At 33.9% G+C, this 13704-nt stretch overlaps 1 protein-coding gene across 28 annotated transcripts in view; it reads right to left on the reverse strand.

Moving 5' to 3' along the window:
* nrxn1a (neurexin 1a) overlaps positions 1 to 13704 on the reverse strand; it is a 1096290-nt gene that overhangs the window by 41965 nt on the left and 1040621 nt on the right. The window contains exon 1 of one of the 28 annotated variants that reach the window (XM_039738499.1): positions 7369 to 7529. The exons of the other annotated variants lie outside the window; for them this stretch is intronic. Within the exon in view, the coding sequence (XP_039594433.1) occupies positions 7369 to 7401 (33 nt within the window). The 5' untranslated portion in view covers positions 7402 to 7529. Of the gene's footprint in view, positions 1 to 7368; positions 7530 to 13704 lie in introns of those variants that run through there. 28 annotated transcript variants of the gene reach the window in all.

Here is a 13704-nt window from a genome sequence, read left to right on the forward strand (position 1 = left end):
GGTGACAAAATGGTGAGCGCTGCTACTGCATAGCTGCACAGTCCGTATGGCCCATGCACTGCTTGTGTGGAGTTTGCATGTTCTTGTTAACCCTGCGTTTTCTCCAGTTTTCCTCCCACTTCCCAAACACCTATGTGTCTTATAATTAGTAACAGTAAACTAGTGCTGTGTTTTTCAATTTGGGTGCATACACAAGTGCTGTCAGGCACACCAGCTCCCAAAAAATAAATGAAATAATGATTACTAATGTAGTATACTGTAGGCCTGTATGGCAGGATAATTATCTTCACATTGTCTTTGCATTCTGATATTCAAATGTTTTGTCAGTAGTTTTTCTTTTTTTCAGTTGTTCCACTTGTTTGAACTTCCTTAAACCTATTTACATATATGGAGGATCAGGTATCACAATCAAAAACTGGATAAAGTACTAGTTCACTGTAGGATAAACTTATATGTGTACAAACATTGTTTAGCACACAAAACAAATTCAGATTCATCAGACAACATAACTTGCACATATTGCGTCTGTGACAAGAGAATGGGATTACTCTGAGGAAAATCAATGTGTAAACTAGGACTACTGAGAAATGGTTGTGTGTGTTTCTTTCCTTGTCTAATGAAGTTGTAAAGTAACAGCAGTGCTAACTACTGAGGCACCATAATACAGTGCTGCAGAATTTGTATTCTTGTGATTAAACACCAAAAGTGTTTCGATACTTACTGCATACTACTTTAAAAACAAATCTGTGTATGAAAGACATGGTACTCACACATTTTTTTGTTTACACAAAGCCATACAGTATTGATAAAAGAGAAAGAAGAGATGAAAAACTTTGGTGTTTTGTGTAGCATTTAAACATATTTTCATTCAGAACGTCAGCTCAAGAAATAAATCCTCAATGACTGAATTCACAAACTCAATTAAAGCCTTCGTTGTTCAGCACTATAGCATACCATGCTACAATTTCTTGGATTTTTAAGCTATTAAGCAATTAAGATTTTTTTTGTGAACTATTGTATGAAGAAAATAAACATGAATGTGTTTACATTTAAATTTAACAGAACCCTACTTTAAAAGCAATTTATATTCTTATGTACAGTAGCTCCACAAAAAATCCATCCAGTTTTTGAAAACCAGTTTATCCATTACAGTTACAGAGAACCAAAGGTGAAGCTAATTCCTGCAGCATCAGATACCAGGTAGGACTCAAGGCTGGAAGGGATGGCAGACCGTTGTGTGTCCCACTTATCCCCATTTCAATAAATCTTTCAGCCAAGTGGCTGATTCACTTTAGAATTCCTCTTTGTAAAATTGACAGGATGCTTTATATTCCTGTAATCAAAATATGCATTTATATATACAGCACATTGTGCCCACATTATATAAAAATCATATTAAATATTTATGATCTAACCATAAGCCTTATTTATTTATTCCCATTTAAACCACTTCACCTCTAATTTAAACCAACAACAGTCCGCATTCTACTAACATACAACAACAAAGCACACCCATACTTTGATCAAAAAAGGCAGGATATACCTGAATGTCAAAGCCTCATTTTCATATAGAATATTATGCAGTATTACATTGTTTTGTGACATATTTCAATAAAGTAGTAATAATGAAAGAGGAAAAAGCCTACAAATCAGATTATCATTTACAATGTTAAACCAAAAATTATAAAAGGACTATTTGTTTACCCAGGACATATTACCTTTCAGTTTCCTATATCATAACTGTCTTTTTTTCTTCTTTGAAATATACTGTAATGTAAAGGAAACTGACCTACCATTGTCATTATAGTACACACTTATTCATTTTCATTGACAACACGGGTCATTTTGGAAGTAAAGATGCAAGAAATATTAAGAAATTTTTAATTTAGAGAACCTAATAAATACAGCTCTTTGTTTTTCCCATATTCCAATATTTTTCCATAATAATATTAGTACTATTTATGTCTGAATCAACATCAAAGTGATAATATCTTAAAATTTGATTTATTTGGAAAGTTGAACAAATATAACAAATAAAACAAAAATACAATTAGTTTTCAAAAAATAATAGATAAAACAAAAGAACCCTCTCACTGGCACTCACTACCATACAGTCCTGTGAGAAAGATGGTAAGAAAGAAAATTTAATCTGTAGAATTTGTATACTGCTGTTGCATGCAGTATTTTACAACATCCTCATAATGAATTTTTCATGCATGAAATTCGGAAATACGAACAGAAGTAATTATTCAGTACAAGATTAGACTTTTTTGACCACGAGGTTGCTTTTTAAATAATTACTTACAAATCATATTCACCAGGCTCTACAAATAATGTGTTAAATTGCAAATCAAAATAATCTTTAGTTCTATGTGCAAGCTGCAAAGGAAAGAGTGGGAAAAAAATAACCTTTTCTAGGATGATTTTAGGGTGCTTGGTAAATTTCAGGGACTGCTTTCATAGGCATCCAGACCAGTAACCCAGCTGGAAAATCAGTCTTTGGTCCTAGCCTCCTTCTTTTTACCACAAAGACATTTGCTGTGTTGTGCTTCTCCCTAAGGCAAGAATTGTATTTGTGCCTGAGTGCTGATATGATGTGAAAAAACAGACGTACAGCTTCGGCCTCGCTGCTTCCTGTTGAGCCTATGCAAAGACCTGATAATTTCAATCCTCAGAAATCCACTGGGCTTTACGAGCTGAATACTAATAAATGTTGTAGCATCACTACTCTGACAAGTGAAAGAGCACCCCCCACCCTGTCCTAGCTTTCACTAATTAATGCCAGTAAATGACAAACCGGGTCTTAGCCACACACAACTAAAACAGAAAGAAAAGGAATTATCATCCACTTGCATATTATATTGGAAGTACAGAGAAACTGTAAATGTGTAGGACTTCCAAAAACATAAGTCAGCAGTAAGAAAATATACAGATAACCTAAAAAAGGCTAAATATCTCCAGGAGAGTCATGATTTTGTAATCCCTTTCCAAGAATTGCTGAACATCCCAAATAAATGTATTAAAAACTATTACGCGGGAAGCTTTTATCAAGTTTATTTATTTCAGGCCATTATAACAAAATATGAAATATTTTTAAAACACAGAATTGTAACAAGTACAGAATGTTGTAATGGTATAAATAAGGTTAATCAGTTCCTCAGCTGCATAAAGAAGATTTACCTGAGTGACTAGGAAACCAGAGTGATATGAACAGAAAGCTATCCCTGAACTGTTTTGTGAGGTATCTGTACTCATAGTTCACTATCAATTAAGGCTCCATTTCTTCAGCACACCATTACAAATGAGACAAACATTGGGTTAAGTTATGGACAGAATTCTCAGCTTCTTGAGGAAAGTCAAGAACCACAAATCCTTTACCAGAGAATAAAAAAACAATCAATGAAATTACTCAAACTTTCCTATACAAATTGCACATACTGGTGTCATACATGCACTGGCTTTGTACATCTGGACCTAAAACCACAACCAGAACTGATTTAGTATTCTGAGTATGCTTGGTATTAATATATTTATAAATCAAAATGCCATTGTTTAAAAAAATGTAAAGTGCTGGATTAGAATATCACAACCCTGCCTGGTGAAGCAGCATATAATTATTCTCTTTCTTTTATACTGATTCACTCTGAGTGTGTTAATAGTTCATTATTGCCATTCAGAATGACTGCTCTTAAAATTAACCCTTCTAATGCAGTTTCAAAAAGATAGCTGGTCTTGCTTAAGTAATTAAGTTGTACTTAAAGCATACCCTCCACCACCCCTAAACAATATTGTAACAGCCTTCTCTTAAGACGCTATGAAGTGGGAGAGAGTGTGTTTGGTGTTCAGGATTATCTGACTGTTCCTTTTTTTCACGATAACTTTTCTTCCTAATTTCATATACATCGTATTTATTGTGGGATGGAGGAGCTATCCAACGGAGTATAGAGCAACCATTTCTTCAAAGGCACAAATTTAATATTAAATATCTATAGTATATTAACAGATTGCCTTTTACATCTCTTTTGAACAAATGAACACACTTATTGTGTTAGGTACTGAATGGTAATGGTATTCAAGAGCTTATAACATAAGCAACAAATAGTAGCTCAAACTAATGTCCAAGTAGAGCATCTGTGATGACAGCCACCCAATTCAACCCATTTTCACTTTTGCTTTGACCAATAAATCCAAGCCTAGTCAAGGAGACACATACAGTATTCACCTTTATGGATTGGGTGAATATACTATACTTCTAAAATTCAGACACAATATAGTTTTATATTATTTCCAAGTTCTTAAGTCTGGTTCATATCATAATCATTCATATAATAATTAACATAATAATTCCATCCTAATACTGTTTTTGTGTCCAACATGTATTAAACTTTATCATTTCTACCTAGAAAAGTCAAAAAATGGACTAAAAGGATATGCATTTTATTTCCAAATGTATATAAATGTATTCTTTTACATTATGGTTATCTATATTATTTTCCCTGCATTTTATAAATGTAAATTTAGAAGAAATATAGTAAATGAATAATTGATACAAAAAAGAGGTGTATTGAATTGATGCTGTGCAAATACAATATGTATGGGAACAAACTGACTTAAACTCAAAACTAAGTGTGTTCTAGTGCTAATTAAAAAATGTCTGAAGCCAAAACCTTCTGAAAAACCAAGTTTCCCAAGAAATTAGTTATCCGTCTTTTTAATATTACAATGAATTGATTTTTATTCTTCAGAAATCCCTGTGATTTTTTTGTCTTTACACCACCTTGAGCTAAGTGATAAAATGAGGGGGACTAAGATGCACCATTCTGGTAGTTTAAAGAGAAACCACAAGCTGTGACTTTTTCCTAATGTGTCACATCAGTGTATAATATTACCAGTAGTGACTGGGCAGCTAACCAGTGTGCCTTTATCCAAAATGAATGATGTGAGAGCTAACAAATAACTTCCTATGATATAATATAGGTTCTACTAAATATTCAAAACATCTCAAAATGCATTTCACTAAATCAAAAGGTACTGCACTACTGTATTTTTTCACATACACTTTCTGCACCATTTAATAATTAATCCATTGGAAATGATGTCTTAAAAAACATGCCATAAGATCGACTCTTCTCAGACTAATGAAGAAGCATGAGCGTCTTTCCTGTGAGATGTGATAAAAAGAGATAAGAGCATGCACATCTTATCATCTCTTTATGTGCAATGTTGTGAACTACACTGCTGGCACCAGATTCTAATTTATTAAGGTGCTCCTTAATGTGAAATGCAAGGCAGCCACTGAACATTAATGAAGAAGCTTATTTAGAACATGCAAGCACTTTCACATATCACTACCTCTGAAAGAATGTTTATATTTTTTATGTTCAATGTTCCAAACACAACAACCCATGCACTAAATTTAGAAGCTGTCTGAAACATACTAATATGAAGAAGAACTCAGTTTAAATATTACCGTAAGCATCCTTCAAAGAGGTTAAGAATTAAGAGTGATAATTTACCGTAATTTTGTATTTAAAGTTAACGTATATAGTTTGTCTACTTTTTTTTACATACTGTAAGCTTTTGCAAACAATAACCTCTGAAGTATTACATTGTTATTAACTTAAGTGGCCAAGGGTTTTTGTACTGTGATCAGTACCCTCCTACCCCATAACATTTTTATACTTTAAGTACATTTTATAAGTATTTCTTACTATCACTTCTGTTAATAAAGTAATATGTACAGTATTTTTTCCACAAATGTTTATTCATGCAGATAATCTAAAACGTCAAAAAAAATCTTCTGACTGAGCTTCACATGAAGAATATGTGGAATATATTCACAGTATATTTTTTAGATCTAAACATTAGTTAGCATTGTTCAATACATAATACAATATAATTCTTAATTATTGCAGTGCTGTTTTCAGGATTAAAAAAGTATCACATATTTCAACATCATACAGATTATTAAAAGGCACAGTAGAAACTCTTTATGTGGACAGAACTCTACAAAGTCTATCTATCTATCTATCTATCTATCTATCTATCTATCTATCTATCTATCTATCTATCTATCACAGGTGCATTAATGAACATCTATGCTCTAACAGTTACAAAACTAAATCTCACAAAACCCACTTTGCTAAATGTTTGTCCTTGATAAAAACAGACCTTCTTAGAAAAAAAAATCCATGAACACAAAGTGAATTTCCTCCACAACACCCACATGACTTTTCCTTGAATTTTGACATTCAGTCCCAAACCCACCAGAGGTAATAGCACCTTATCTGTCATCCTAATATAGATGTCGATGTCTAAAAGATTAATGTATGTTAGCTTCCTTTTTATACATAACCTTTTGCACAAACAAAGGATAAATCTCTCATTTGTTTCTGATTTTTAAAAAATTTGCATTTAGTATTCCATAGCTTAAAATGTATTTTTTCAAATATCAGTAATATCATGCTATAATTATTTACACATTTTCATTTTATCAAATTAGTACTAGAATGTTAATACTGTTTGCTGTATTAAAGTATTATATATCTCCTAAAAATAACATATGTGATGCAATCCATTTCTTCCTACTATTTTTTTCCTGTTACCTAGTAACTGCTAATCTTTGCAAGGTTTTATGTGCTTCATTTTCTGAGAATAAAACTGAATGTTAAAATACACAATAAACTATTCTCTGTGCAAGTCCATGAAAGAAAGAAAGAAAGAAAGAAAGAAAGAAAGAAAAGAAACTTGCCTACTCCTCTAGTATGAGTGGAAGAAGGAACAGATCTACTATTAATTCATTAGTGTTTCTACGAATGATGGGAATAGCATGATTACAGATGAAATACTGATAAAAATGAAAATGATATTGTTAATATGTTCAAGCAAATAAGTAATATTAAGCAGAGCTGCATGCAGATATCTAAATAAAGACAACACTCATGCCAAAGTTTTAGTTTCATGCTTGCATAAGGTAATTGACTTAAACATATCAAAAACACTTTAATAAATATGAGGCTGTTATGGATAGTAAATTACAGACTGACGATCCCATTCACCATCGTGCACACAGTACTTACAAAAAATAAGTTTAAATTATAATAAATAGGAGCATGCTATGTAAAGGAAATATATGCTTTAAGATTAAGTGCAGTTAACAAGCATTCGTGCTACGTGTTCAAAGTGATCCCACGCTATAAATACAGTACGTTTACAGCCTATTTGCATCAAGCATTACAGCTTTCCCGTCTCAATATATTAATAGCTCAATCTTAAAAGCAATGCAGATCTCGATGTGACTACTGGTAGCTTAATCCTCTGCATGCTGCAGTAACTGCATTCTGCAACGACTGTGATAAAAGCAGCTACCTGGGTGGATGCACAGTGCCATCTCATATCCATGTCTGTCTGGCTACCCTGCGTGCTTTAAGCTTTTTTTCTTAATTCTTAATGGAAATACTAGGAAATTTAGTCCATCCTCTGAAATCAATAGTGGTGACAAGAGAGCTCCTAGACTCAGTGGGAGATCAGGATGATAAATTGCCTGCGCATCAGCCCAGCCTATCAGTGCTCTGCACTCCGATGGGCGAAGGGAAGATTTCAGGCAGCCTCCGTCCGTCACGTGTCACTCAGCAGCCAATCGTTGTCTGGCAGAGATGCGCCGAGGAGATGCTGCAGTTGATTCTGCGGAATAGAAGCACACACTGTATATCACAGTCAAAGCGTGCCGTTGACAAGCTGCTGGCAGGAGGTCCCCGAGCTTCAGCTGCACATTCCGACGGGAAAAGTCGCCTTCGCACGCTTTGCGCACATCATTAACCGAAGCTTGCAGCAATTACATCTTATCGGTGTAAAGGCTAATATTCAAAAGTCTTAAGCGGCTTTTAGGTGAAAGCTACTCACTAATTATGGTGGATCGTTGAAGGCTAGTAACAGAGAGAGTAACAATTGGTAGCTGAAACAAAAATCGCTTTCCGTTTTACCTAAGACTGAGTACAAGTTTTTAATATAATACAAGTAAGCTAAAAGAATGCCTTTGTGAGTCTTCGTTCGGACAAGGTATTAAAGAAGATCATCACCAATTTTATTAGTTGTTCACATATCCTAAATATGAAATTAAATGAATGCTAGCATCAAATATTAATTATGTATGTAAAAAAGATTTGTATATCTGTCTTTGGAGTGTTTAGAAAAAAAGAAAAGTTGCACACTTTACACTACAGAGTTCAGATAATTACTTGCTTGGCTAAAAGATTGTTAGATTGTCAGAATTAATTTCAGTGTGGTTTATGAGTTGCACACACTGCACAATATGGTGCTCTCTTTTTGTGTGTGTACCCTTAGGGGAACAGTTCTCTCCATTAATCCTTGCCTTCTGTGCCTTATCAATGAACCAAACACAATGACCACATTGTAAGACATTTACACCTTAATCACTTTTGCAGCAAAGCCCCAGGGAAAAGTATTGAGCCATGGCATCAGTGGAGACTCACACTCTGGCTTTAAGCACCTCTCGCTGCTTCACCATTACAACAGCTAATCCAGCAATCTGAACTAAGAGGAATCGTTTGACTTAGACAGCAATCAGTTGTGTCTTTTATTACAGTAATTTATTCAGTCACAATTACAGTTGTATTTAAAGTATATCTCATAGATAACTAGACTATATTAATTTCTATTTTAGCATCACCCCAAAGCCTAGCTACTCATTTACTCCTTTGATGTACTCTTCATCTGTGTTACTATGTTGGCTATAGCAAGTCTAACTGTAGGAATATAGAATGCATTGATTTATCATTAATTGTATTGTGATCTTGCTCTGTGCTTCTCAGGTGAAAATATAAAGCAAAATTATAGACTGACCGATTGATATTTGAGCTTCTTTGTGTGTGGTTTAGAGCAATAAATTGCAAGGGACAGTACAAAGGCATGTGTTAATGCCTGAAAAGACATGATAAAAAGCATCAACTTAACAAGCATGTATTTTTTGAATATCTGGAAAATGCTCCATTATAAACTGTATCAGTGATATTAGTCTTTCATAAAGACATGGCCAAGTTTAAATCTCAAATTTCTAAATTGGATTAAGCTGGTTTAAGAATACTATACTCTGTTATGCTGTAATTCTAAAGATAATCTAGCAGTACAGTAATAACATATCAAACACTAATAGTATTGGGGATGGCACAGTGGTGCATTGGGTAGCACTGCTATCTAATTTCACTCTTAGTTATTGTCTTTATGGAATATGTAGGTTCTCTGTGAGCTTGCATGAATTTTTCTATCAGATAGTCCAGTTTTCTGTCCATATCCGGAAAGACTTGCTATTAAGACTGACTGGTGATTCCATCCATCCATCCATTTTCTAACCCGCTGAATCCGAACACAGGGTCACGGGGGTCTGCTGGAGCCAATCCCCGCCAACACAGGGCACAAGGCATGAACCAATCCTGGGCAGGGTGCCAACCCACTCTGGTGATTTCAGGCCCTGTGTAAATGTGAGTGTGCATGTGGCAGACCAGCACAATGGCCAGGGCTGTTTCCTGCCTTGTACCCACTGCTACTGGTAAAGGCTTCAGCCTCCCAAAACCCTGAAGTAGAGTTAAACACAGTACTAGACACAATCACAAGTTGGCAAATTAAACATCCCAAATGATGTGAGAACATGTGTTTAAGCTGTGTGAAGAAAATGGAAGCCGCCTATTTTCAAAGAGCAGGTGTACTTTCCACAGAAGGTGCCAAATTAGAGTCAATGTATTGTGGTGCAGCAACACCACTAATTATACCACTGTAAAATACATCTACCATTCCATCAAGAAACTAAAACAAGGTGTCTTCTTACTTCATTGTGAAAGTACTTGTTTAGAAACTGCTCATACATTAAATTAGTTATACAAAATGACCAAAACTATTGTAAATAATTAATGCCATTTTACATAATATGAAAAAGTCAAAACAGATAAATAATGCAGAATGTTGCTTTCAATTAAGCTTTCAGCCAGACAACAATTACATCTCATAAATGTATCGCTGTATACCTGGACGCTTGAATAAAAGGTGGATATTATTTGCTACTAATTGTGCAATTTTACATTACAATACCCTTAAAATCTTCTGCACAAGATTTGAAAATAGAAGTAAATCACATTAAATTATCCACTGCTGATAGCAGCCTTTTTCTGTTACCCTAATGGGTTTAAAATGAAAATCAGTGAAAAGAACCTAATCTATATTCAGATACATTTTCACGTACAATCCCATTAAGAGAAGTGAATGTGCTATCTAATTTGCACTTCCACCGTCATTTTGAACTGGTATCAGTCCTTTACGTAATTAGGGCTCCCATTTTTTTTTACCTTTTAAACTTCCATTGGTTTTAAATCCTTTATTAATGCATTTACTAATATAAACATTCCAATCACATTTGAAATATTAAAAGTCATACATTGCTGACTTTAATTCAAGGAACATTTCATTTATGACATGATTGTTGCTTTTCATTGAAAGTATTGTTTTCTTTCTTTCAGTAATTTCCATGCTAACTTTTCCAGAACATCCACCTATTAGAAATTATATATTTTATTCAAAGTTATATCCTGCATTCGGCTGATATCCTATACAAGGTTGGTTTCTCTCTTATACTCAATGCTGCCAGGATTCTTTCTGCCTATTTTTACGGCTTCAGTGGAAGCAGTGAGTTAAAAATTGATGAAGGAATGAATAGGCTTCCAGATATATACTACAGTATATAGTATTCACTTAAGGTGCATCTTTCAGAAGCTACGTACAATAAGAACAACTGAAGCTTACCTTTACTTTACATACTCTGAGTAACAATGGAATATCCACAGTTAATCCATCCAAATATAATTTCTGAATATATTCTAACACAATGTAAAGCATCAGGTATTCATTCCTCAAATAATACTTTACCATCTGTTTTCTCCAAAACTGGGATAGGCTTCAACCCTTGTGACTTAAAAATAGGATTAGCGAAAGCCGAAAATAAAAGGTTGGATCGAAGTGCTTGAGCCAACTGTCGAATCAGCGGATGGAAGGCAGAAATCAATCATGGAGGGCACACACACACACACGGGGGACAATTTGGTGTTGCTGGTTAACCTAATCTGTGGTTCTTTGGAATGTGTGAGGAAACTGGGGTTCTCAGAGAAGAATCCCCTCAGACATATTGTAATTGTTAAGACTCAGCATTAATATAGTCTCCCTGGAGCTGCCACTGGGCCATTAGATATTTATTTTCCTGTCTATTTGACTAGACTAATCAGTTTAAGCAGTCACTTTTACATTAGAAAAGCACAAATTACTTAATACAAGGGATTGTTCTATATACAATGAAATTAATATGCCTCATAGGTCCTGCTTTTGTGTTTACCTTCAATTATTAATTTCCTACCTACATAATTTTCACTAATTGCCCTAGGTCTATGAACATTTCTGAATATTCAAAAAATAATGCTTTCCTTAGTATAACATCTTCTACCCTATCACAATACACTATCACAAAAGGGCCCAATTCTACATATTTTCATTTTCAATTTATTAAGAACATAGGACACAAATACTGCAGTTAAACAATTAACCCAACAGGTTCAGATATACAGCAACCTATGTTTATTAGTCACAGTAAAGATTTCTGTATTATACAGCAGATTTAACATGCTGACTAAAAATGTTTTCCTTGGTAGGAAAATATGTACAAGAGAGACTAATGGCCTCTACTCCCCATGCCCCCATTTATTTTAACAGAGACTAAAATATATTGCATTAAGTGTAAGCAGCATTATGAAGACTAGGTACAGTTAATAATAAGAAATAATGCTTAGTCAGCATATGTTCTATATCCTTTTTTAATTAAAACAGCAACAGGAAGCTGCAGAGAAGGGAAAAAACATAACATAGATATCTAATTTTGCTGTTTTAACATTTGTGGATATTTTCCTTTGAACAATAATTAATATGTGTATAGCATTAATTACCTCAAAAGATGAATACAAAATTAATATTTATTTCAGCAAAATGGAAATTAAGTACAGAAGTAACAATGAAACTGACACATTATAATTTAATATTTCTGTGAAAAATTAAATGTATGAAAATGAATTAATATGAAATTAGGAGTTTCTTGATAACAGACCCTCTCAATATGTTTTTCACAAGAGGATGAATGTATAATTTGCATTAAGTGTAAGCAGCATTATGAAGACTAGGTACAGTTAATAATAAGAAATAATGCTTAGTCAGCATATGTTCTATATCCTTTTTTAATTAAAACAGCAACAGGAAGCTGCAGAGAAGGGAAAAAACATAACATAGATATCTAATTTTGCTGTTTTAACATTTGTGGATATTTTCCTTTGAACAATAATTAATATGTGTATAGCATTAATTACCTCAAAAGATGAATACAAAATTAATATTTATTTCAGCAAAATGGAAATTAAGTACAGAAGTAACAATGAAACTGACACATTATAATTTAATATTTCTGTGAAAAATTAAATGTATGAAAATGAATTAATATGAAATTAGGAGTTTCTTGATAACAGACCCTCTCAATATGTTTTTCACAAGAGGATGAATGTATAATCTGCAGACTGCCAAAGAGAACACCATCTGTAATTTGTGCCAGCTGGGTACACCCTAGGTGGGTCCATATTGGATGAATACTGAAGAATGACAGGATTAAAGGAGATAGCAGAGACTTTGTTAACTGTTTGTGCTCTAATTTCTCCTTACCATCCAAGAAAAACATATCTAAATTCTGCTGTTTTTTGTAAGTGGAAAATTATACAGTTGACTGTGTATATGGTTTTCATATCCCTTGCTTGCTTTAAGTGAAGTGTTAATATTTTAATCTGAACTAATCCTGTGGTGAGCAGCACAGGAGTTAATACTCCAGGATCACCAGGCCTTGAATCCTGGCATAGTTACTATTACAGTGGAGTTACTACCTTTTCCCAGTGTCCATGTGGGTTCCTTCCACATTTGAAAGATGAACTTATTGGTGTCCTACAGTGGCCTTGTGTCCTGTCCTGGTTTTGTTCCTTTTTTTCACTCAATACTACTAGTCTCAGAAAAGGAATATATAACTGAATTAATAAATCTGTAATGTTTGTTCAAACAATTTGATTCTACAATAAATAGATTCAGAAAACCTCAGAAGTGATAGTTTATGAGTAAGAAGCAAAGTAGACAGCACTCTGCATGATGTGTATTAGTATTTCAGCATAACGATCAACTGCTACATAATGTTTAGTAATAGGAAAGTAGATTTGTACAGGATACATGTTCATCAGCGAAAAAATCCTAAATCAGGGTTCTAATTTTTTTTTAAACTTTTTTGGAAAGGAAGTGTTCCACACAGACATGGAGAGAAATGCAGATTCCACAGGGACAATGTCGAGGACCAGCTCTGAATCTAAGATTCTGATGCTGTGATGCAACATCACTTACCAATCTGCCTTATCCACTTTTTCTACACTACACTTTCCAGGCACATAGCAATACTCAACTCAAAAACACACTGCAGAGTCTAGGATAAAATGGCCATTTACTCTTATTGACAATTTTTTTGAATGTCAGTGGAATGCAGAAATTAAAATGACTGTGTTGTTTGATGCAAATGTACTTAACTGTTCTCAAAGCTGTCTACATTTATGCTGAAACATAGACACACATGGTTTA

This window comes from Polypterus senegalus, chromosome 16, assembly GCF_016835505.1.
Source record: "Polypterus senegalus isolate Bchr_013 chromosome 16, ASM1683550v1, whole genome shotgun sequence".
In the NCBI taxonomy this organism is placed as follows: domain Eukaryota; kingdom Metazoa; phylum Chordata; class Cladistia; order Polypteriformes; family Polypteridae; genus Polypterus; species Polypterus senegalus.